This window comes from Lytechinus variegatus, chromosome 12 (assembly GCF_018143015.1).
Source record: "Lytechinus variegatus isolate NC3 chromosome 12, Lvar_3.0, whole genome shotgun sequence".
Classification (NCBI taxonomy): domain Eukaryota; kingdom Metazoa; phylum Echinodermata; class Echinoidea; order Temnopleuroida; family Toxopneustidae; genus Lytechinus; species Lytechinus variegatus.
In genome coordinates this window covers 25,856,552-25,883,130 of record NC_054751.1, presented here as the reverse complement: position 1 = coordinate 25,883,130, position 26,579 = coordinate 25,856,552, and the positions used below count along the sequence as shown (strand labels likewise).

Below are 26,579 nucleotides of genomic sequence, written 5' to 3'. Positions count from 1 at the left end.
TTACATCCGATTTTGATGAAATTTTCAGCGTTATATAATAGTTTGATTTTTCTCCATTAATTCATATAGACATTTTCTGTGGTGGACCTGACCTTTAAAATATTTGAAATTCCGATCTGAAAAAAAGGGTCAATTTAAGCTCTGTATTTCAAGCACTTTGTAGGAAAATTTTATGGAATACAGGAAAATAATAGGTACCCGACAAATCAAATATTTTTCAGAAGATAAAACATTCACAGAGCACTTTTTAAAAATCAATTTTTAAGTCAAACAAAATAAAGAAGTTCGATTTCCGAGTTGAAATGTTTTTTGTATATTGATTTCAAAATTTGGTATATAAACGCACAGCGCGAGAGAAAATTTTTATAGGCCTACTGCATAGTGACATGAAATATTTTAAAAATAATTTACCAGGGGAGCGTTTCATGAAAGGACTTGTCAGACGTTTTATCCGACAAGTCCCATTTTATCCGACATTTACCATAGTAACATTGCTTATCAGCCAATCAAAATCAAGGAAAGATGTCAGATCTGACAACTTGTCGGACGAAAATGTTGATGAAACACTCCCCAGATCTTCCCCTCATCTTATTTTATTCACTCGTCTCCCTCCTCTTATACGTTCCCCTTCTTTTTATTTCTTTCCCCCTTTTTTCTTTTTGTTTTGCTCCGCCATTAGGAGGGGGGCGGGCCCCTGGATCCGCCTATGCTACCCTATGAAACCCCCCCAAACCCACTACGGCCTTTTTGTTAAAAAAATATTGCCAAGTATGGATAGGGACCTCCCATCTCTATACTGCATGGGTTTACCAATTAGGGCCCGGTCCAGTTGCATAATAAGTTACTATTATGGTAACTTTGCCATCTAACTACCATGTACCATCGGATTGGTATAACGATAATCACCCAATTAGAATCAAGGATTCCATTACCATTGGATGACAAAGTTACTGGTAACTTGTACATTATGGAATTAACGGGCATTGGCGGCGGAAGCCAAATAATTCGGGGGGGGGGTCTACCTGAAATTTTGATGGACAACTTAAATTTTAGGGGCCGGGTATCTGCTGGACCAGACATTTAAGGGGGTTCACCAGAACTTAGGGGGGGGAGGGCGCAGGAAACAAATTGATAAGTTAAAAAAGGTATCAACTAAAAATTAACAGGGGGGGGGGGAGGACCGTCCCCCACCTCAAATTCCCCCCCCCCCCCCCGCTTCCGCCGCCTATGTTAACGGGGCCTTGGTCTCCGGTCTGCCTGCCAATAACCCAGGGTTGAAGTCTGCCATGCATGACCGGGCCTATTAAAATAGCCTAACAATGAAAAATGTATGTTTTGTCTATTCAATTCTTGCAATTTACGACAGATGTGGCTTTGAACTAAATCATGAGGCTGGTTTTGCCTTCACACACGAACATGACGGAGAGAATGTCCCCCAACTCCCCCGGTCCAGCTGTTCAGGGATCCATTACGCAATACTGTGTGAGAATTTAGGACAATGGACCAATCGAAAAGCGTCGCGCTGAAATTCAAACGTGCATTAAGCAAAACGTGCAAGTACTTACGATATTACTCCGCCAGTGAAGCTGGATTTAATAAAGTTATATTCTACATATAAAATCAATTTTAACGTGCAAGTGATGCACGTTGTTACATATAGGTTGCAATTAATAACTAATTTTGATAAATTTATTCACGACTGCTAAATTTGCTCTCGATTCCCACGGGATTTACTTTGTTTTTATGTAGTAATATGTAAACACGGGCGGTGAATAATGCGTATTTTCAGTTTAGTAATTTCACGTCCGTACATATACAGCGTCCCCCGACAGACTGAAAGGTATGTGAATATACATATTTTTTCCTTATATAAGAGTGATATTTTAGCAAATGCCATTGATAAATGTGTCATTTAGAGTGATATTTTCGAAAAATCTGGATGCTTTAATTAAGGGGTTAGTCATACCTGTCAAATTTAGGGTTGAACTTGTGTCCCCAGTGAAACTGAAAGCGAGTGGGAGCGAGAGCAATGACAATGAATGAATGAAAGAACGCATGAGTGGGCCTTCCCGTCGAAGGGGACGCGACGCCGGGCGGCCAGGCGACGCCTTGATTGAAAGCTGGCTATGGATTGAGTAGACCAAAAAGCTTCGGCTTCGGTATATTAGTTGTTCTGCTGTCTGTACTGCGTTTGCTCCTCCTAGCCTTGAGGACTCCATGTCTGATATTTTAAATATTTTGACATACCGGTACGGTATTTAAGTTCCCCCAAAGGCCAGACTGCGCGGTCCCCCTTGACCTTGTCTGCGCACACGCGTATCTGCACGATTCTAGTAAAAGAAGATGCGCAATGAGCACAAACTTTACATTATGCAATACATAGGCAGGTATTCATGAAAAAATCAGACTCAAATTTGTTGGAAAAATAATGAATTTAGGGCATTTCGTGTGACGCCTCAAAATGCAGCCTTTCTCATCAAAATCCCCTAGGCCTAATCGTATGCAAAGTGAATGAGTGCGCAGACTTGGGCTGGGGTACCATTTTTTTTCAATCTGAAAATGAATGCCCGAGGTTTTTTCAAGAAAATCCTATATTTTCTTTCATTTTTTAATGAGAAATTTGGTACACTTACTAGGGAACATTATTGATTGAAAGATTTTGTGAAAGAAGAAATTCATGTTAAATCTTAACTCAAATTGTTGGGGCCCACCATCATACTTGGGGCCCACCATCATACCCTGTTGTGTGTCCGGATGGGTTGTGTGTCCGGACGATCAAATTTAGAAAGTCATTTGGAAAATTTTACAAGCAAAGTTTCATCAAATTTTAGTACAAAGTGTTAGGAAATATTATAGAGAACAAAATAGGAGATGATTGCAACTATTGAATTCAATCATATTTTTAGTGTAATCCAAAGACAAAAAAGAAGGCTTCAAAAATATAGTGTCCGGACACGCGACCCCCCATCCTATATACCCAGTTGGTGTGTGTTTGGACAGGTTGTATGTCCGAACGATCAAATTCAGAAAGTCATTTAGAAAAATTTGCAATTTTTAGTAAATGTTAGAAAATATTATAGAAAACAAAGTAGAAGATGAAAACAACTATTGAATTCATATTTTTAGTGTGATCCAAAGACAAAAAGAAGGCTTCAATAATATGAAGTGTCTGGACACCCGACCCCCATCCTACTTCTTCAGAAATGGAGCCTTGGCTTGACACTCTTTCCATAGAAGCTGCAGCGAGACCTACACACCTGGATGGATTTCCCTAGGAAATCCATAGGCCCTACATGTAGTTAGAGGGTGAAATCGGTTTGTAGGGGTGCCGTGAATTTTATTTATCTATGAACCTTCATGCGCCTAATGCGTGTAAAGGGATAAAAATTGTTTCACTATAAATGGTAAAAATGAGATGTTTCTTAATACCAGACCGATCTCCTGTAGATCTCTCGATCCGTTTGTCAACAAAGCAAATACAAAAGACCCGACCCTTGAACCGTTTCGTTATGACGTACATCCGATTAGCAATGCCGTTTTGAAGAACAATTTATAGATAGAAATTATTATGTCGCAAATACTAAAATTTAATACATGATTAGAAATAATTAGTAGTATCAGAACGGACGAGTCCTGGGCTGGGTAAGCTATTTTGAGAATATTTTGTTGCTTTTGAGAAAAAGGCTTTGTCATCTTTCTATCAAAATTCCCTTGGCTTTGGAGGGATGTTGCAAAGTGTTTTGTTATTGGGATTTGAATTATTTTCTAATGTGTAAACACAATTACTCACTATTTTATTTGGGTATTTATATAAAAGAATACTTTAACTGAAGAACTCTTCTCACAGTAGACCTAGTCTTGAAATTAAGGTCATTGATAATGGGCCACTGCTGGCTTTGACTTTTTGTAGATGGGGGACCGAAATCTAAATGAAAATGCTTGAATAATACTTTAGTTAGATTTTAAGTTACATTTTGTTTACAAATGTTTTACTTGATGGACAATTTTAAATAAGGCTAAATTTGGAATTTTGCGTAAATAGTGCAATAAAATCATTATAGCCAGTGGCAGATCCAGGATTTTCCGGGGAGGGGCATTTTGGCCCGAATTCACAAAGGTGGTTTTGAAAACCCATGGTTGAGTCCATGGTTTATGCAGATTTCCTGTATAAATTACGCTTAATTTAGCACGTATCGGGCGCGTATAAAACATGTCCAATGCTGATGCGCGCTTTTGTGACAGTGTGCAAAATTGACGCCTGTTACCATGGTTAGATACGCTATTTTGTTCATGAGTGGACTCATGAATAAAAACAATGGACTCATGAATGAAATAGCGTTGATAACCACGGCAACAGGCGTCAATTTGGCGCACTGACAAAAGCACGCATCAGGATAGGACATTTTTCAAAAACGTGCCCGATACACGCTAAATTAAGCGTAATTCATACAGGAAATCTGTATAAACCGTGGACTCAACCGTGGGTTTTCAAAACCACCTTTGTGAATTCGGGCCTTTGTCTTCGAGATTCTTCACTAAAAAATCTAGGTCGTTTGTGAAGGAAAAAAATTTGATAAGCATAGAAAAAGAAAAAAGGGTCTTCATGTTAATCAGTTTCACTAAAAAGTATTCACTACAAAATTGTTGAAAAGAGTCCTGACGTTCTACTTTATTGGCCTCTCTAGGGGGGGGGGTCCATACAGATCCATACAGATAATAACCAAGAAGAAACTCAACTAAAACAAAAAAAATCTCATGGGGGGGGGGTGCTTTTCCAGGCACCTGGGAATTTACATTTTATTTCATTCTTGTGGTTTATGTTATGATTTGGGAATATACCTTTCACCTTTAACTAGTTAATGGCTACATGTACAGGAGGTAATGATTTTTCGTTTTTAGTTTTGCAATATTTTTTGTAATAATTATTTTCTTTCATCTCAACAGGTTAGGATTTTCTTTCAGTCACGCTCCACATGAAGTAATAGGTCAAAATGACGCTGCACGGAAAAATTGTAGTGATCAAGAGAAACGGTGCTGATGGTGCCCATTTCCCCTTGACGGCAGAGCAGTGTTTGTTTGGAAGGTAAAAATGTATGGTGTATTTCATGAGCCGGTTGAAGAAATGGTTGGATATGAATGCAAATTTAACAGGGAATCACAGTTAATGGAAAATAGTGAAGAAATAAGAGAATATTTGGCTAATTGAAGAATTTAACAATCAGAAATTTGTCATCAATTTTTTTTATTATTTGTATATGACATGCTTGGTTACTGCCAACATACTTAATAACTTTGAATGTCATTTACATGATTCTAGATGATCCTTTACTCAGAAATAATACAAGACCAAATTCTTCAGTCTCTGTTTTGTTGGTTTGGCAAGACTAGACTATGTCTTGTTTCACCACATATCCGATAGACGGAAGTCATTTTTACACTCTTTACATGAACCCTGTACCCAAAATATTAATTTAGATTTTTAACGATTGATACCTCCAAAAATCATCAAAATATTGGTCTATGAATGATTAAGATTTTGAAAATAAACAGAATCAAGTAATCAACACCACCTTTGTGAATTTATAAGAATATAAGGATCATTCAAAATCAACCCCTCGTTCTGCATATGGGCATATTAGGTCCCTCACAGTGTGGGTGATATGGCTAGCCGTCTGTGTATGAGGAGAAACCAAATGTTTCAAAACTCCTCCAAACAGAAGGATTTGAGCTGTCTTGGATAGGACATGTTGAGACTGCAATAGACTTCACAGAGGTAACACATGTTTGTAATCTTTTGTATTGAAATGCGAAGTAACCTTTTTCTTTCTCTCCCTCTCTCTGTTAACAGAACTAATGAGTGTGATATCCGCATTCAGTTGCCCAATGTTTCCCGCGAGCATTGTAGGATTGATGTACAAAAAAATGGAGAGGTAAGGCTTATTTATTTAAAAAAAACTATAAATTTCCAAAATGAATTTAACAACAAAGATTGATAAATTTGGGGATTCACTTTGCTTATTGAGCTAAAGTCATTGTTGTTCTGTAAGACAATTGTTTAATGTACACAGATTTTCCATAAAGCTTGTGGGTGATCTTGACATGGAGAACCAATTTGGGGGCATGTTTCATAAAGTCTTTACAACCATAACTTTGTCATTATGTAGCTACCATGGAAAACTTGATTGTGATTGGCTGCTGAGCCCTTGTTACCATGGTAGTTGCCATAATAGCAAAGTTACCATAGTTGTAAGTTGAAACTTGTTAAAATGGGTCCATGGTCTTGTGATCAGCGTTCTCGCCAGTGTATAATACGCATGGTTCAAACACCATGCGTGCGGAAATGGAGACCGAGTGGAACCATGCGTAAAATTTCAGCAACATGCGTGGAAAAATTAAATGGAAATATTCAGAAAAAAAAAATACACTGCATGAACTCATCTTAGTGATATCAACTTCATTTATCGGGTTGCGCTGAAGTCCCACCAACTTAAGACCACTTACAGAGTTACAGGCCTACTACGGCTAGGAAAGTGGCAAGACGCCCAGCTAGCTCACGGCTGCTATTGCGGGCATATGACGGCACCGGCTATGCTCCATGGTGAAACGTCAGATCACAGACTCACACAAAATTTACATGTCGATCTACACGCCATTACGTTGTTTGGTGTTGGAACACACAGTCGTAAATCACTAGGAAGTGTCCGTGATATATTTTGCATTTGTGTATGTGCACGAAAGCCACACGCATGCGCTCAGCTAGCTCAGCGAATTAAGTTGGATGACGCGTCTCGACTCTATTGACCAACTCCATTACATATCACATGACCATCAATCATGAACGCTGTTTTGTTCCGAAGTTGAATGCATTTCGTGATTTCCCTTTTCTCGAAAATATTTACAATTCATAAGCTGGAAAGCTGCACTTCTCTTTCTTTGGACTGAACGACAAGTATCTGTGCATTTACGTGCATTTGTGTGGGCTTAAAAATACGCCACAATGGGGCTTCCTTAGCATCTCTATTTGATGAAAAGGCAGTCGCTTCCGCGCTCCCGCACCCACCCCCCAGGAGTGGCAGCACAAGTCCCCGACATGGGTGAATTTTTTCTGGCGAGAACGCTGCTTGTGATAACTATCAGAAAAGGCTCCTTGCTGTGATATGAGGAATACAGTTTTATGACCCATGTGATAATCAGTCCTGTATCTCCTTACCCCCTCCCCCCCAAAAAAAAATATGTATCAGTAGTGACTTCCATTTTACTATTCCTCGTCAGTCAATCGTGCTCTATACAATGATAAGTTTAACATCTGTTGTGTGTTCTCCTTCAGATACACTTGGTGAATTTAAGCCAGGTGAATCCCACTCTCTTGAATAGCAAGGCTGTCTTGGAGAGGGAAACCGTACAGCACAAGGATGTCTTCACCATCGTTGATAGGTCTTTCAGGTATGTGTATTGCATTGTTATAACTAAATCGTTTTTAGTGCTTGCATGGCTGTAAAAAAAATCCCAACTTTTTACAGCATGAAATGATTGAAATCTCAGTACCTGTGTGGTTGTCCAAAGTCAAAGTTGTAGAATTTCTCTGATTTTCAGATATGGCATGAAATTTACTGCAAGTGCTTGATGATCTCTTAAAAGTAGATGATTTGACCCTGACTTTAGTTTATTTTGTTCAACAATTGACCTTGGTTATGATTTCACACCACTTTCTCTGCGATGTACTTGATTCATTATTAATTTCAAAGTACTGCTTTATTAACAATATTTGTCAGGGATATTTTCTTATATGCATTTTTGTTCTGTATTCTTGTATAGTATCAAAATTCTTGTAGTCTTACAAACTGTATTGATTTATAGATTTCATGAAAAATGGACTGCATGGTCAAGTAAGGAAAGTTCTATTTAGAGGGCATCAAGGGAAGTATTTTCTCCTCAGGCTTTGTGGTACAAAGTTAATGTATGATGTTATTGTGTGACAGGTTCGAATACCCTCCAGGCTCTTCCCGAAGGACTTCCATCAAACCAGAGGTCCAGAGCCCAGTAATATCATCCACCACGGCGAAGACGCCCAGTGCTGGTGGTGACACACCAAAATCTGCAAAGAAGGCGCCAGAGAAAGCTGCAACACCTGCCCAGAAGAAGGCTGCTACTCCTGCTAAAGCCACCCCCAAAGCACCTGCCACACCCAAGGCAGCCACCCCCAAGACACCCAAGTCTGCCAAGAAGGAATCTCCAAAAGATTCTGCACCAACACCCAAGGCAAAGTCACCCGCAGCTCCTAAGACGCCCAAGTCTGCTAAGAAAGAAGCTACAGCTGCTGCACCAACACCCAAGGCCAAGTCACCTGCTGCTCCGAAGACACCTAAGTCTGCCAAGAAGGAGTCTCCCAAGGCTGTTACTCCTAAGCCCAGCTCACCTGCCACACCTAAAACTCCAAAGTCTGTGAAGAGAGAAGCCCCCAAGCCTGCAACGCCCGAAGAACCTGCTGCCCCAAAGACTCCCAAGTCGGCCAAGAAGGAATCGCCAAAGGCATCGACTACTAAGAGTAAGCTAATGATATATTTGTAGATAAAGCTAACTCTGACAAGACTAAGTTGAAGCTCTTGGGGCCACATAAGTCTGAATCAGGGAAAAAAGAGGGATACAATTACTAATGAACATATATCTTCTTGAGAGTTATGTTGTATATGAATTATTAGCTTTCCTGAAAAACTAAATTTTCAATAAAGTATTCACAGGATTTATTGGAATGTTTTTTTTTCTAGTCCAAAACAAAATCGAAACACAGTGAAAGACATGAAACTCAAAGCATAATTGAATAAACAATTACCATAAAGTGGTCATTGGATTACCTCTTGCTTGCTAGATGGGTATCTGGCAGGAATGAGGATGTGAAAGTCATTGTAGCTTGTCCAGTACTGTGTGTGCCTCACCAACGACTGACTGGAATACTCCCCAGGGAGTGTAGGATGTACATACATTGTGTGCTGGAATGACTGTTTTAATCCGATGACTGGGGTAATAATATATCTGTAAAGCGCTTAGACACGTTCTGATGTATTAAGCGGTATGTAAAAGCAGAATATTATATTTATATTAATAATATTAATAGTGTTCTCTTGGTGGGAGCTATGTACAACTTGTTCTTGTTGCCAGTTGTACTCAGGTTTGATAGAAAATTCCTCACAGATTATTAAAATAATTGTATTATATTCAGTGGTGCTCAAAATTTTGTAAGTAAACCCCACCAGAAAATACTTAGAATTCTGGATGTTTCAGATATTTAATTGTGAAGTCAGGTGATAAAATATTACATTAAATAAAGTTTAATTCTCAAGGCTTGCAGGACATTTTAGTCTTGTCTGCATTCAACACTAGAACAATTCTTTCATCAGAATTGGTAATTGGAGCAAATTTATTATTTTTTCCCATTTTTTGTTTGTTTTGTTCTGAAGGCAAGACGCCAGTGAAGAAGACTCCAGTGAAGGCCTCTCCCAAATCACAAACACCGAAGACTTCTCCAGGCTCTGCTAAGAAGGCCTCTCCGGCTTCTGCTAAGAAGGCCTCTCCAGCTTCTGCAAAGAAGGCTAGTCCCAAGACACCAGCAACTAAGAGACGCAGTGGATCACTCAGCAAGAGTGGCGGAAAGGTAACATTACTATTTATTTACTTTTCTGTATATCTTGGTCTTTTTCCAATGTGATAATAAGCCAGTTTGTTAATGCAGTCTTGAATATGTGCAGATGAAGGTCTTTTGAACCTAAGTCTGACGTTAGACTTGTAAAGTTTTGCCTGTCATAGTGTCACTACAATTTTGCAAACTAGATTCCACATATGAAAACTCATTGAATACAAAATTTGGTGTATATAGACTAACTTGTCTCTAAGTGCTCTTAGCTGGAAGGTGCATACAGAAAATAGAAGGCAATTCAGGAGCAGTCTTATGTTCATCCGGATGGGGGTTATTCATTTTTCAATAGAGAAAGACATTTTGAATATATACAAAGTTGGAGACTTTTTAGCTCATTATGATCTTGTTCAATCTTTTGAATCTCTTTAAAGATTCAATGCCAGCAAGAACAGTATATATTTTTCGCACATAACAGTGCCCAAGCACAAGTGACAAAGTATATTTTTGAAATTGTCTCGTGGCGTAACTCACAGTTCAACCTTCCACTTGTTACTCTTCCTTTTGATTCAGATGACACCGTTCGGTAGTCCACGTGTACCCCAGACCACCCCTCTGAAGAACTCCATCAGTCAGCTTAGACGTCGATCTGCACCCGTCAAGGAAGAGGAAGAAGGTGTGTCCCCGGCGAAGAAGGCCACACCCAAGAAAGCGACGCCCAAGAAGTCTCCCAAGGCTCCAACTCCTAAATCTGCAGGTAAGACTTTCTAGAATTATTCAACAGCAGTTAGTATTCTTTTACTTACTCTAATACGCTTAAAATTCCTGAAGTCCGCTTTTATGGAAGCTGTGTTTAAGTTATGAAGGACTTTCGGGATTGGTGATCCTTTCATGTGCTAAATGATATGTACCTAAGGGCCATTGTGTAATTCTCATCAAATCTTTTTAAACTAAAAGAAGTTTCATTCAAATGCTTCTTACCAATGAGAATTTCAATCTTCCAAAGTTCAGAGATTAAATTTAAATTTCTGCTGATTTGAATATGTAATTGATGAGTTGACTTGATACAATATTATTCATTCTTAAAGTTTGATGTAAAATAAACTTCCGAAAAACTTGATAAAACGCCATCCTGGACAACAGACTACTGTACAGAACATTATTAGGTTCAAGCAACCAATATTTTTGCGGGGTTTATCCAGTCAGGTGAATCTAATTTCTACCATAGTTTTCAAGCTGAATTATATTCATTTTATTGTCAGATTTTTCTGTGGAAAGATAACAATTATGAGGACGGAAATAAGGTGATGTGAGAGATTGTATACAGTGTTGGAAACAAGTCTCTCCTACATGTGACTTGTGTTAAAATCATGAGTTATCCGCATGTCTAAAGATAAAACCCATTCATTGCACACATAAAAAAAAATGATTACTCATTAAACAGTTGAAGTCAAAAGTATGCATACACTTCAGAAATTATACAGAAACAAAAAGATGAGAGTATCGTTGTTTTTATAAAAAAGGAATCTCTGTAAAGATGTGCTAGCGTACAATGTATAGTGCAAGTCTGTAAATTGATGCAATATCATTCCTTTGCCACACCTCCTGACGGAATTGTTTTTCATTGGTTGAACGAGATGAGAGAGCTATAAAACCACATATTGCTTTGAAAAAAAAGGGTGTTTTACAGAGATAAAATGACGATAAAATTTTTCTGAAAATACCAATGCGGAGAGATTATAAGGGTTCTTTATTTCACTGATTTTAATGGAGATGAAATGTTTTATTTCATCTGAGATAAAATGGATCTCAGAATACCACCCTGATCATGGTATCCTACCTGATTTTCGAACTTTTACATATATGAAATCCGAACCACAGATATTTCTGTTAATATAGATGAATTGAACAAACATTATAGAGTAGTATAATGCTATTATTGAAAGGAACTGTCATAAAAGAATGCAGATGATTTTTTTCTTCCTAGACTGACTTGAGAATTTGCTCATTATATTTTGAAATATTGAAACTCCTACTTATGTGTAAGAATAGAATCTTTCATTTTATGTCAAATTTGTCACAAAATCAAAACTATTTCTGTGGATGTAGTGGATTTTGTTAATTCTGTCAAATTCTGTTGTTTTTTGTAGCAATTCCAGGTGTAGAATTTTTTGGCTGTGAGACGAGTCCAAGTTAAAGTGTTGATTGGACCCGTGAACTCGGAAATTTGAAAGTATTGACTAGCTGGTGTGTTTTAAATGGTCTGACACAGTCTGAGACATCTATTTTTCTTTGTGATATGATCTGTAATATTCATGAAATTTTAGATATTGATGTACAAACATATTAACCACAAGCACAAAAGAAGAATTATTCCAATTGAATATCTTTATTTTTATCTTCACAGGCAAATCTGCCAAGAAAACACCAGCATCAGAGTCCGGTAAAAAACGCAAGAGCAGCAACAGCGATGTAGCACCCAGTGCCAAGAGGAAGCGTGTCTCATTCGGTCCTTCCCTGAGCCCAGAGCAGTTTGATAAGTACCTTCCTCCACTAACTCCAGTAAAACGAGGACAGTCTCCTGCAAGGAGGTCTCTCGGTAGCGCATCTATCACTCCTAAGGGAAGATCCTACAAGAAACGTGCTTCTATAGCTGCAATTGTCACCCATCCAGCCATTGAGGAAGAACCAACTCCTAAGAAATCTCCTGCCACAAAGCCAAAAGCTTCACCTAAGGCAGCTACTCCCAAGGCTTCACCCAAGGCAGCTACTCCCAAGGCTTCGCCCAAGGCAGCTACTCCCAAGGCTTCGCCCAAGGTAGCTACTCCCAAGGCTTCGCCCAAGGCAGCTACTCCCAAGGCTTCGCCCAAGGCAGCTACTCCCAAGGCTTCACCCAAGGCAGCTACTCCCAAGGCTGTTACTCCCAAAGCCTTGCCAAAATCAGCAACTCCAAAGGCGTCTCCCAAGGCAGCTACACCCAAGGCTTCACCTAAAGCAGCCACCCCTAAGACAACACCAAAGGTTTCACCCAAAGCAGCCACTCCTAAGACTGCTACTCCTAAGGCTTCACCAAAGGCAGCTACACCTAAAGCTGCTACCCCCAAAGGAAGGGACTCCCCTAAACGTTCACCAAAGCGACCAGCATCATTATCAGATGAAAGTTTCACTGGCATTCCGGAGCTCTTCAAGACACCATCCCCTCAGAAAGTGAGTCGCGTCAGCCAGGGAAAAGTCTCCAAGGTTACCCCGCAATCTGCCTCAGTGGTGAGGAAGATTGCTACACCTATGAAGGAGGAGATCAAGAAAGCTGCCGAGTCTAAGAGACGAAGCCTGCCCAAGGCTATTCCACAACACATGAAGGCTGAGATTGTTGCCGAAGCAGCCTTGAGACAGAAAAGACGACCATCGCCTAAGAAGGCTTTGAGCACCCCGTTGAGAACTGCCATCAAGAAGGTATTATACATTGTCTTTTGTAGAAAATATACCTTAACATTCACTAAACACCACAATATGATTTCATTCTCATTTTGTAAGGGATTCAACTTGGCTGTGTAGGAGACAAATATGAGTTTCTAATACAGGTAACTTTGCCTGAGTCATTTTCATTTCATTATTTTTTAGAAACAAACTAAGTAGAAGAGTAATATTCAAAGAACAATAAAAAGTACTTCAAATAATCACCTTGATAATCACCACAATAATCACAGATGATTCAGAGCATATATATTGTACCTCTTCTATTGTTCTAAGTTGAATTTTGCTTAAGTCAATCAGTTTTTTCTGGTCCCAAGGGATTCGAACTAGGCAGTGTTACCGGTATTGACTTATACTTTCCAAATTCCAAATGCACAATATTTTTAGGCAGCTACTGGAAATATTAATGTCAATGTTAAGATGAAGATGTGGACTGTCAGACGTGGCAATGCTGGAGCTCCACAATTATTACCCGAGCTTTGAATTAGCTGCAAATAAGTACCTTTTGCTTATCAAGGAATAAGCTCCTGCTGAATCTGATAATCCTCACCTCTCCTAAACCTTGCAAAAGACATTGCTTTTAGACTGTGGGATGGTCGCTGAAATTGTGACTTTCCGTGGGGCGGCAAATACAACCACGGTTCTTGGACATGATAATATGTAAAATATTATGAGTGAATACATGCACAATGTTGCCATCAGTAAATTTTGCTCCTGACCTCAAAATTAAAATAATAATATGCAAAATCGTACCATTGATTCGACTGGAAATTCCACCATTCACCCCGTGTGTTAAGGCAAGGCTCCACATTAACTTTTTTTGGTGGTGGCCCGTTCGGGCCACCAAAACCTTCAAATAATTTTTTTTGGTGGCCCACTAATAAAGTTTGGTGGCCCGAAAAATATAAAGAAAAACATTAATTAAAAATGAATAAAACAAACTGAAATATTCTGCAATCACTAACACGTACCACTATTCTTTGTACATCTTGTATATAAATTGTGCTTGCTGTTATTTTACTTTGCATAAAACAAAAAAATGAAGAAAGAAAAAAACAAAGAACAGGTCATAAAAAAAATTTGAGAAAAACAAAAGAAAATTTAAGAAAAATAAATAAAACAAAATTATCAAAAAATGAGGAAAATTATTATTATTCAGTAGAAACATGTTCTTTAATCAGGTATTTTCAATATAAATGGTTTAATCACTGAAAAAAATGAAAGAAAAAAATAAAATGGCAAAAGTTATCTGGAAAAAACAGTGAGACAATTCCTTCCCTATATTTGACAAAATGATGGAAAAAAAATCACATGTCATATCAATGAAATGCCTTCCCAAAGTATTTACTTCCTTAAGAGTGGTTTAAGAAGTCATTTGTAAACAAGAAAGAGCGGCCTATTTATTTTTGGCTCAAAGAGACACAGCTTCGAAATAAACCAAATATCAACATACATACAAATGCACATATGGGACTGTGATGTACTCACCTATGTGTATTAATGCATTTGGAAATCGGTCTTTTTGAGTCAAAAGAGAGGTCATAATTCCTCCTTTTAATGCTTGCAATTAATCAGGTTTCAGTAATATGGACTGTAGAAGGGCATTTCATTGGTGTAAAATGTGACTTTGACGTAGATTTCCAAAGTTCTAGGGAAGATTTCTTAGCAGTAACATTTCGTATCGCAGCTCCCTGGGTCTGAATAGTCTGCTCGTGCACAGCTAGCTGCATTGGTTTCATGCATGCAAAGCTCAGCCAGACAGCCGGCGCGGCCGGCTGAATAATAGGTACTGTATGCTAGCGGTAGGCCTACATACTGTCATGACTATGCACTCTTTGTGTGTATTTGTGTGTAGATTAACAAAAAAGGCGCATGACGAATTGGCTTGCAATTTTAACTGTAGAAGGTTGATAAATGCATGCAAAATCGGGAGAAAAATTGCGCTACTTTGAAAATTATTGGTTGCCCGATTCGGGCCACCAAAACTTAACATTTTTTCAATAATGGTTGCCCGAGATGAATTTTTGGTGGCCCCGGGCCACCGCTAATGTCGAGCCTTGGTTAAGGAATTCCGTGAACGCGCGCAAGCGTGCACAATGCATGTAACCTCGTTCGTGTTTTATTTTTTTTTATTAGCTAGCTTACATGATATACTTCATAATACAGAATGTACGATGGCGGATAAGATGTCGTCGTCTTCGTCGTGTTTTGACAGCGAAAATGACGATTTATCACTAGCAAATATGCTACATGCACGTCTTACCCAAGGAAAGAGGGCCAGTAAATTCCTTTCAAGTAAAGAGCTAGAACAAATTTAAGCCTTTGCTGCATTCGTTGATGTAGACTACCTGGGACTTCAGAATAAAAATAGCTATTCGTGCAGCAGAGAAGTTTGCGATTGACTTGCATGCAGCCCGGCCCCGGGAGACCAGCCCGACGTCCGACCAGCATTTCAGCAAGATCCGAATGGATCAAAATAAATATAGATGTTCGATGTAGGCCTACAGCGTTTACATCTTGCCCAGAGCCAGGTCAAACATCGTTCGTATATCACCAGCATTGAGCAATCAAGCGATCGAAGGTAATTTGTTTTCACTTTGTGCTCTTGCATTTCACTCTCTGCAAAAGTGAAGCGGTGCAAACTTTGATGATTTTTGTATAGGTCTACATCTAGATTTCTTAATTGAGTCGATGAATAATGTGACTCATGAATTACTTCGTCTTCTATTCATAGGCTTGTAAATGTGGCGGTGAAGTAAGTCATGACATGAGTCACATTATGTATCGATTCAATTAAGAAATCTAGACCTATACAAAAATCATCAAAGCTTGTACTGCTTCACTTTTGCAGAGAATGAAATGCAAAAGCACAAAGTGAAACAATTTTGGCATGGACAAAGATCGCTATAACAAGGATCACCATCTCAAAATCATCCGCTGTATCTTTTTCACCTTCGATAGCTTGATTGCTGGAATGCTGGTGATACGAACGATGTTTGACCTAGCTCTGAGCAAGATGTGACGCGTTACATCTATAACGTTAGTTTGATCCATTCGGATCTTGCTGCAATGCTGGTCGGGCTGGGCAGGAGCGTAACGGGTCGGTGGGGCAAGGAGGGGCAAGAGCAAAAAAAATCTCCGGTCTTATCAGGGGCAGATCCATAATTTTCCAAAAGGGGGCTAATTTTTCAGAGGAAAGTTTCGACCAGCCCCCCCCCCCAAAAAAAAAAAAAGTTTTTCAACCAATTGACAAGCAAAAAAAAATAAAAATAAAGGTTTTCACCCACAAATGAAGTATATTTCGTACACGAAAAAGGGTCTTCAATTTCAAAAGAGGGGGCACACCTTTGTTTTAATGGCATATTTACATTACAAATTTTAGTATTTTGCTTCTCAAAAGGGGGGGGGGGGCAGGCAATGGCGTCATGAGGCAACATTTTGAGGGGCGATATGGTGTATCGGGTAAAAAAAAACAATGCGAGTGAGCAAAAAATTATACATTTTTATTACAAAAATCCAATTTCAGATTTTGACATAATGTTAAAGAAGATAACATATTTTTCACCCTTCTCTCTTTCCTTTTCCTTTTTTTTTCTTGGTCTGTACGCCACGGTAAACAAGATTTTGTTTATGATTTTGCATGCTTATTTAAAAAAAAATAAAATCACCTTTTCATGACAATCTATCTGTTCTTCTTTCTTTCCTTTTCCAGTTCCTCTTTTTCCCCTTTCCCTTTCATTCTCCCCTTTTTCTTTTTTCCCCTTTCATTCTCCTCCTTTTCTTTTTCCCCTTTAAGTTCCCGGTGAACTCCTCCAGGGGGGATAGCTTGCTCCCCCCCTGCACTGTTAAGCCACTGCTCCCTGGGATGGGCCGGGTTGCATGCAAGTCAATCGCAAACTTCTCTGCTGCACGAATAGCTATTTTTATTCTGAAGTCCCAGGTAGTCTACATCAACAAATGCAGCATAGGCTTAAATTTGTTCTAGCTCTTTACTTGAAAGGAATTTACTGGCCCTCTTTCCTTGGGTAAGACGTGCATGTAGCATATATTTGCTAGTGATAAATCGTCATTTTCGCTGTCAAAACACGACGAAGACGACGACATCTTATCCGCCATCGTACATTCTGTATTATAACGTATATCATGTACAGCGAATAAAAAAAAATAAAACGCGAACGAGGTTACATGCATTGTGCACGCTTGCGCGCGTTCACGGAAGTCCTTAACACACGGGGTGAATGGCGGAATTTCCAGTCGAATCAATGGTACGATTTTCCATATTATTATTTTAATTTTGAGGTCAGGAGCAGAATTTACCGATGGCAACATTGTGCATGTATTCACTCATAATATTTTACATATTATCATGTCCAAGAACCGTGGTTGTATTTGCCGCCCCACGGAAATGAAAAACTAGAAGACATTTTCCTTGTCCATTCCACAGTCTATTTCAAAATCTTGCTTGTTTGGTTTCTCTATTCCAATCAATTTTGGGTTGAGAACGTATTATAAAACACTGAATTGTAATATATTTTTACGGTATTGAGTCAAAGTTTTGAAGAAAAAGAGTTAAGTTTGTGTATGAAGAAAATTTATTCTATTTTTTATAATAATTTTTTTTTTTGATATTGCAGGGTGTGCAGCTGAAGAAATCGTCTCCAAAGCCCACAACACCTGCTAAGACACCAACTCCGAAGAAAGGAGCAAGTCCAAGGCCAATTACTCCTGCATCAGCCAAAAAGCCATCTGAGGAGAAGACACCTGTGAAGCCTGCTACACCTAAAGCAGCTACTCCAAAGGCTGCTACTCCAAAGGCTGCTACTCCTAAAGCTGTGACACCAAAGGCTGCGACACCTAAGGTTGTTACACCTAAGGCTGCTACACCTAAAGTGGCTACACCTAAGGCAGCTACACCTAAGGCGGCTACACCTAAGGCGGCTACACCCAAGGCGGCTACACCTAAGGCGGCTACACCCAAGGCGACTACATCCAAGGCTGCTACACCGAAGGCTGCTACACCTAAGGCTACTACACCTAAAGCGGTTACACCTAAGGCTGCTACACCTAAAGCAGCTAAAATGGCTACACCTAAGGCAGCTACACCTAAGGCAGCCACTCCTAAGGCAGCTACTCCGAAAGCCAAAACTCCTGCAAAGGAGACACCTGCTAAGGCTGCCACCCCCAAGAAGGCACCTGCATCGGCAAAGAAGACCCCAGCAAAGAAAGTGGCCAAGAAGACCCCAGCCAAATCTGCTACCAAGAAGACACCAGCGAGATCAGCTGTAAAGAAGACCCCAGCCCGCTCTGCCTTGAAGAAGACGCCTGCCAGGAGTGCCATCAAAAAGACTCCTGCCAGGCCAAAGTCTGCCCGTAAGCCAGCAGGGAAACCTACCTGGGCTGACATTGCTAAGAGGGGCGCTGCTGTCAAGTCTTCCAAGCCAAGCTGGACTGTCAAGTGGGCTGGCAAGGCTAAGGCCAAGGCTATCACCAAGAAGGTGCAGAAGGTGCGAAAGCTAAAGGCCAAGACACCAAAGGTAAAAAAAAAAAAGACAATTTAAGAAATTTGAATTGCAAAACTGGGTATTAATTCCTAGACAAAAATGTCATGAGGGAACTGCCTGGTATTTGTCCCGTGTTGCATCTGATAGAGCTTTATTTGCTTACTTTGTTGTGCACTTAGTCATCTTGCTCCCCAAAGATGAGCATGTTTTGGTAGGGATTTCCTCTAGTAGGTATTCATGCCAGCAGGTTGAGATGTTCAATGAATTTGATATGATATTAAAGGGATGTGGATCGAAATGAAATTAATAGGAAAAGATGCCAAACATGACTTTCCTAGCATGATTGCTGCAAGCCAATGTTGTGCAATGATTGGAAGAATGTAAGAAGTGTTAAAATACTCCAATCGTCCCCTCAAATCTCACATATCTCAGGAGATGTGTGTAGTGATTAAATTAATTGGATGAGCCAGCACCTCCGGATGTTTTTGAACAGAAATATGGCGCAATATAAATGCTGCGGCTTATAATCGTCATACTTCAGAATAGATCCTGCATTACATCATTTTTTATATTGAAATCTATCCAACCAAAAAGCACAAAGTCTGTGTGCATGAAGCTCATACATGTATGTGTCAAGATTCGAGTCGTGAAGATTATCTTTGGCTACAAATTAATGGAAATGAATAATATCTGACATTAACTTGGAATGATTACAGCAAATTCTGAATTGTGGAATGGGAAATAGATAGTGGACATGAATATCTTGCATGATTATGGCTAAATAATATTCTGAAATGTTTGTAAGTATGCAATAAGTATTAGAAAAATGTCTGCATCATAGACGTTTGTAGAATTTATCCTTTAACAAAAATCAAATCTTTTCCTGCTAAAAAAAAATCTTGATGCATTTGCACATAAACTCTTGTTTATTTTTTGTGAACTTGAGTTCCTACCTGAAATTGGGATGGGTACCCAACTTCAAAAACAAAACATAATAATAAACGTCTGGCCAGCCCTTGAGAACAATAGGCAGGGTAAAAACATTCTGCATTCTGTTTTCTTGATGCATGTAAACTTTCACAGTTGTAATAATTTAGATGTTTCTCTTCTCATCTTTTTCTCTTTGAATACTTGCAGAAGGTTGCCAGGCTTGGAGTTGGTAGCACTGGTCATGTCGATTCTCCTGCCACCATTGTATTGAAGAAGACTTTGAAGGCAAAGACCCCAGTGAAGACAAAGAAGGGAAGAAAGACACCATACAAGAAACCTCAAACGAAGAAGACTGATTCTGTTGCAGACCTCAGCTTTTCAGGAGTACAGGAGCTTTTCCAAACCCCGCCACCAACTAAACGCAGCAAATCAACCCCAGTCAACACCCCTGACCTCAAGACTCCGGAAGGACCAGGAGAGATGTTTGTATCACCCCTTACCACTTCTCCAAAAAAATCAGCAACCAAGAGAACGTCAACAGGAAAGGTCACCAAGCCTGGTAGGAAGTCAGAGGGTTTGACAGGTGTAGCACGCCTGATGAAAACTCCCAAGCAAAAGGGCAGGCAATCAATTGATGTTGGAGTTCTGTCTGCATTGTTTAAGTCACCAAAGCAGAAAGCAGAAGCTAAGACACCTGAAGTAATGGGATTGACAAGGCTCTTCAATGAGAAGGAAAAGACATCTAAATCTCCCAAAACACCCAGAATGGCTGGTCTATCTAAGATGATGAAAACGCCAAAGTCCCAACCATCACCTAAGTTCACAGGTATCAAAGAGTTGATGAAAACTCCGAAGCAAGATGATCCATACACAGATTTTGAAGGTGTTCCAGATCTCTTTGCATCTCCAGCTGCCATGAAAGTAGAGAAGACACCAGTTAAACCGTCTATGAAGAGGAAGAGGACTGAGACACCAGCTGCCAAGCCAGCCAAGAGGCAGAGGGTTCAGAAGACACCTGCCAAGACACCAGCTAAGTCTGCAAAGACTCCAGCAAAATCCTCAGTAGTTACACCGAAGACCACTCCTGCTAAATCTCCTGCTGCAGCTAAGAAGACACTTGCAAAATCCCCTGCAGCAGCAAAGAAGACCCCAGCAAAATCACCTGCTGCTGTAAAGAAGACACCTGCTAAATCCCCTGCTGCCACAAAGAAGACCCCAGCAAAATCACCTGCTGCTGTAAAGAAGACACCCACAAAGACTCCTGCCACCCCCAAGGCAACTCCTGCTAAGGCTCCTGCTGCAGCAAGTGAGACTAAAATCAAATCACCTGCCGTTGTAGCCAAGAAGACTCCTGTAAAGGAGGTGAAACCGAAGAGGTCTGCAAAGAGTACTAAGGCAGCTACTCCAGCCAAATCTCCAGCAAAGCAATCAAGGAGAGGCAGATTTACAAAGGCCTCTTCTCCAGCTAAACCTGAGCCAGCTGCAATTGAAGCAAGTCCTGAGAAAACTCCAGTCAAGAAAACAACCAGAGGAAAGAAGAAGGTCGTAGCATCACCTGTCAAGTCACCAGTGAAAAAGACAACAAGAAGGGGAAAAGCCAAGACCACTTCAGAACCTCAACCAGAAGCTGTTGAGCCCAGTCCTGTAAAGGCAACAGTTAAGAAGTCCACACGGGGAAAGAAGGCAGCACCGGCATCCCCCATCAAATCACCGGTAAAGAAAACAACAAGAGGTAGGAAAGCGGTTTCTCCTGTGAAACCTGTTGTTGAATCCCCCAAACCTACCCCAGAAAAGGCACCAGCCAAAAAGGGAAGGAGAGGAGCTAAAGCTGTTGTTGTGGAAGCCAGTCCTGTAAAAACTCCAGCAAAAAGGACTACTCGAGGTCGAAAGGCAGTTACACCAAAGAAATCCCCAGCAAAGAAGGTGGCTACACCCAAGAAATCACCAGTAAAGAAGGCAACCAGGGGTGGAAAGGCAGTGGCCAAGTCTGTTGAGGTTGCCTCAGAGGCATCAGTCCCTACACCTGTAAAGACCCCAGCCAAGAGAACTACTAGAGGAAGGAAGGCTGCATCACCAGCAAAAAAATCACCTGTCAAGAAGCCTGCTAAAGTAGGAAAGAAAGCAGCAAAAGCTGTTGAACCAGAACCAGTTGAAGCCACTCCTGTGAAAACACCAGCAAAGAGGGCAACCAGAGGAAGGAAGGGAGTATCCCCTATCAAATCTGCAAAGAAGGAAGCACCTGCTGCAGCTCCCAAACGGGGGGCAAAGAGGGCTGCTCCAGACCCAGAACCAGTAGCATCTCCAGCTCCCAAGAGGAGCAAAGCAGGGCGTTCCAAAGCAGCCCCTAAGGATTCGCCTAAACCTGCAACCCCTAAGCCATCACCAAAGGTAACACGGAGAGGTAAGGTAGCAACCAAAGCTGCAACACCTAAGGTTACCAAGAAAGCAGCCAAAGAACCTTCTAAAGCAACAACCCCAAAGCCATCCCCAAAAGTAACACGGAGAGGCAAGGTAGCTGCCAAAGCAGCAACACCCAAGGTTACCAAGAAAGCAACAAAGGCTGCAGCACCCACTCCAAAGGCCACACGGGGAAAGAAGAATGTGGTAAAGACTCCAGAGCCTGTAAAGCCATCGCCAAAGGTGACAAGAGGAAGGGGAAAGGCCCCAGCAAAGGCAGCGAAAGCATCACCAGCTCCAACCCGATCCACCCGTTCAAGAAGGAAGTGAAATATATAATAGAGAATACGACAGTACCATTTTTCATCTGTTCTCATCTGTAAATATCTTGTATAATATGTAGAATTTTATCTGGAAACCAATGTTGGCAAAGGATCAGTGTATATGAGCAAGTTCATGGTAACAATTTAGACAAACAAAAGTTTTGAATTTTTGAAAACTTTCTGTGAAAGTGAATTTTTAATTTTTATTCAAACACTGCTCAGCCTCATGTAATAAAGAGTCAACCCCATGTACATTGAATTAATCACATTGCAAAACAAGGACTTTTGTTACAATGTTCTTTATTCAGGATGGCAGTCAACAAAATGGTCTTCATGCCCCAACAATAACAAGTGGGCTTTGTGCGATATCTACCTCATGAGAGTTATAATATGCACGACATTCACCATGCATTTTAACAAAATTATATAATGTACATAAAACTGCTTTTATAGAATAGTTTGCTGGCATAAGTAACTAATATTTTGATACATGTACAGATGTGTTTTTAATGAACCATAACAGTGAATCAACTTGCCGAAATTTAATGATTATTATGGATGAAGCCTGGCTGACTGTCGGTCTATTTCATAAGACTGATATATTTTTATCTACTTTACAATCAAGAATGTGGAAGAGGGTGTTAATAATGAATTTGATGGAATATTGGTGTCAATTTATATGTAGTTTCAGTTCAATTTAATTGTTTAGCTCTTAGTATAATAAACTACAAGCAACCATGATTTACATAGAAAATATAAATACAGTGGATTTGATCCTTAAAAAAGTGACTTCCATTCATGGCACTTTCCCATTTCAGCATTTATCAGAATTTAAGATTTAATTTTGAAAAGCATAAAAATTGAAAGTCATGATTATCCTTCGAAAAATATTTGCTTAATTTATGATTTCATTGAATTCATCATAATGCATTTATTACAGACTAGCTCGGATGTTGAATTTTAAGGTATTTGACGGCGTCTTTTTTACGTCTAAAGGCAAATAATCTTTGTACATATATGCAATGGCTGTTTGAATTCTGAGTGATGTATATAGTCTTTTCTCTGTATTCCATGATTGTGCCTCGTCTTTATGACAATTGGGTGCTGGCAATATGTGACATGTACATAGATGAAAGAAGACATTAACACCCCATGAACATTCCAGGCCTTTTCATAATTTTCAGGCACTTTTTCACTTTAAAAAAAAAAATAGGGAAAACCTGCAAACTATATTGTTCTGAAGAAAAAAAGCAATGATCTGTATTCTGTAATATGTTCTTATTTTACGGAATCAAGTTTGAAATGTTTAGGATTTTAAGATAAAAAAACAATGCTCTTAGCATTTTGTTTCTGATTTTAGGAGACATGTCAGGATTTAGATAGAGCTCAAAGTTTTTTTGGAATATCTCAGAAAGGAGTGTGTTGGATATATTTTAATGAAGTAGAAAATCACTGTGAGTTCAATTTTGTACATAATGAATTACCTGAACAATATGCATTCTTGTATCTTATACACCTCCCCATACACTAGCTTGATTTACTCTCTTGGAGTTTTCATTACTACATTTGAATGTTGTGGCATTAAGACAGATGTTTTGGTCTTAAAAGGTATGGTGAACATGCAGAGTTTCGGGTTTGTGCGCTTTTGCAATGTACCGATATTGAAGGGGAAAATACATACGTATGTACAGACTGTAGATTGTTGTATAAAAATGATTTAGTCTGCGTGGTGAGGGCATGGTAAATGTGTTGTAGTGGTGTGTAAATGGATTTTATAGTTTGTATATATGCTTTCATGTTAAAAAGTCTGAACTCTTTAACATGTATGCATTTTGTACTGAAATTCTGTATCTAGCTCATTTTGTGTGATGGAGGAATTTAGGACCAAATTTTAGATGCTTAAACTCGGCAAGATTCACTTGGGGACCAAATTTTAGATGTTAATATGGGATTTTCTTATCAAGTTTTGTGTGAAAGTCAATGCCCTTTTTAAGATGTTGCATTTTAAAGTGTTTAATTAATTATTAAGGTTTTGTTTGCATATATCTTACTTTTTTGTTATTTAATGTATACACATTTTAGGGGGGAAAATCAATTTGCACCCTTTAAATGCAACAATGGGAGCTCATTCTTTGGTGCAACTTTGCATCCAAAGAAGTTTTTGCATCTTTTAGGGTGCTAACTTGCATTTCCAGGTGCAAAGAGGGACACTTTTTTCTACGTGTATACAAGGATAACTGTCGGCAAGAACCACAGTACATGTCTGTTGACTTGACTGTGCACCACAATACAAAAAAGGAGTACGATTCAATACCCCCAAACCCCTGTAAATAAACAAAAATATGTCATGATTTTGTCTGATGGTTTTACAGTGTTATTGTGAAATTGTAAATACTGTATTTTATGTTCCTTTTGCTTTTCTTTTTTTCTTTCATTGTTCAACGTGTGTGTGTATGTTTTCTTTTTTTGTTGATGTAGTAAATTTCACTGTAAACCTCCATTGGTGATCTAAGCTTTCATTTTTTTCCCCTCGTTTTGTCGTATGTCTTAGGGGAGTTGCAAGAAAATATTTGCAATCAATTGTACAGTCAATGATGCAAATTATTGAAAGATCAATTTCAACTAAAGCAAAATCAGTTTAGATTTGTTGATGCAAGAAGCAGGCCATCAATCAATTGCAAATTTGTGATGAAAGGCAGGACTTTCAATTGACTTTGGAAGCTGAAGTTGACTTGAGATCAATCACAAGTTTCTTGTAACACCTTATTAGATGAAGGGAGTGTTGTGAAAACTCAGTATGTGTGACTGTTCTGTAGGAATTCAGTGTGATGGGAAATTGCTGGAACCTGGTGGGTGTTTCATAATGCTGCTCGTAAGGTAAGAACGATTGGTGAACCTTTCTTGCGCACAAAATAATCACCAATGAAGATTTAATGGTGAATATAATTTCCCACAAGAAAAGATCACCAGTCCTTTATGAAACGGACCCCAGTTACATGAAATTTTATATTCAATTCATATTCCATGCAATGTTGTAACTGTAGGCCTATGGTAAACCTTGTATAAAAAGTTGCAATCGATTGTAAATATCGATTTTATCTCTTGGTGTTACCCCCCCACCCTTTTTGGCTTGTCAGATTTTCATTTAACTCGAACCCTATACCCCCCCTTTTTAAATTCTGCTTACGCTACTGATGATAATAGACGAGCAATCACTACAGGCTACGAAATAATTGGAACCTTGTTCCATAAAATCCATCCGTTTAGGCAGTTGGAATGGTGGATTTCCTGTAGAAGTATATATATTTTTTTACATGCTTGTTAAAACGATCCAGTATCTCGATTGGATATTACTGGGCACCTTACACATCCAGGGAGATGTCTCTAAAACTGATGATTTTTAGTTGTCAGATATTCTAAGAGGAAAATGTTGACAGATCTTTCATATATACATTTTTTTACAAATCTACACCCACTGGCGACTTTCATTTTTCTTTTCCGAGTTCCCTCATTGGCCCATGCTTTTATATAGGAATCTCCAGTGACATATAAAGAGGTGGGGGGGGGGGGGTGCCCGACGAGCAAGAGAGAAAAAAGGGAGAAAAGCAAAAAAGGGGAAAAGTAATATTTTCCGATGAATTTCCCTGCCTCTATATTATTTGGAAGTAAAGGAATGAAAAATTAAATGCCAATTTAATAAAATTCATGGTTGCTTTGGTTTGTTAGATTATTCCTCTTAGAATCGCACAAGACACTGTCCAGAAACTATACTTCTGTTCTGACAATTAGGGTGTAAAATTTTCCAGTGCCTTATTTCTAGCACAGTACATGTTTGAGATTGAAGCATACTGCTTGCTAGATTGAAAGACTGCCCCGTTTCTCGTGGAAGATGAGAATGATGGTGAATGGTATTGAGCAGAAACCGGGGGCTGTAGCTGCCGAGAGTAAACAGCCTATATAGCTCGACAAGGAAGTAATGAAATTAATCTCTATTCGCCAACGTGAAAATGCCTTTAATCCGATCCCCCCATATTATCATGCCTGTGTGCCTATCGCCAAAAAGTGCAATTACATGTTAATCCGCTATACAGTCAGATGTTGACATATGAACTTCGAACGCCGTCATCTTTGTAATTCAAACGAAAAAAAAGCCCTGGGAAATTTTAGAGGGCTATGGGGGGGGGGGGCTACTGACACATACTATATTTATATACAAAAAAAATCAGTGTATGGGCTTATTGGGTTTTATCCTTTCTATGAAATGGAGAGGAATAAATTACAATGAAATAGCGAAAAAGATGTTGGGTCGAGAAAATTCAATGCCCC

At 39.4% G+C, this 26,579-nt stretch overlaps 1 protein-coding gene across 4 annotated transcripts; it reads left to right on the top strand.

Moving 5' to 3' along the window:
• Positions 1-1,745: 1,745 nt before the first annotated feature.
• On the top strand, positions 1,746-24,751 carry LOC121424886 (nascent polypeptide-associated complex subunit alpha, muscle-specific form-like). Of its 4 annotated transcripts, none has more exons than XM_041620743.1 (11): positions 1,746-1,840; positions 4,945-5,083; positions 5,849-5,930; positions 7,328-7,443; positions 7,980-8,545; positions 9,456-9,649; positions 10,202-10,385; positions 12,036-12,391; positions 12,542-13,081; positions 17,737-18,636; positions 19,741-24,751. In XM_041620743.1, the coding sequence occupies exons 2-11, from the start codon at positions 4,992-4,994 to the stop codon at positions 22,258-22,260; spliced, it is 5,550 nt and encodes a 1,849-aa protein (XP_041476677.1). In that variant the 5' UTR covers positions 1,746-1,840; positions 4,945-4,991; the 3' UTR covers positions 22,261-24,751. The 4 variants fall into 4 exon arrangements, with proteins under 4 accessions (XP_041476677.1, XP_041476676.1, XP_041476675.1 ...); XM_041620742.1 differs by having other exon boundaries at positions 12,036-12,445; XM_041620741.1 differs by having other exon boundaries at positions 12,036-12,445; positions 12,500-13,081.
• The last annotated feature ends 1,828 nt before the right edge of the window (positions 24,752-26,579 follow it).

Excerpts from the sequence above, each read along its gene's own strand:
- LOC121424886 (XM_041620740.1), top strand. The coding sequence starts at position 4,992 with ATGACGCTGCACGGAAAAATTGTAGTGATCAAGAGAAACGGTGCTGAT. Across the intron at positions 5,084-5,848 it reads GAGCAGTGTTTGTTTGGAAG|AACTAATGAGTGTGATATCC; the intron begins GTAAAAATGTAT and ends CTCTGTTAACAG. Across the intron at positions 13,082-17,736 it reads TGAGAACTGCCATCAAGAAG|GGTGTGCAGCTGAAGAAATC; the intron begins GTATTATACATT and ends TTGATATTGCAG.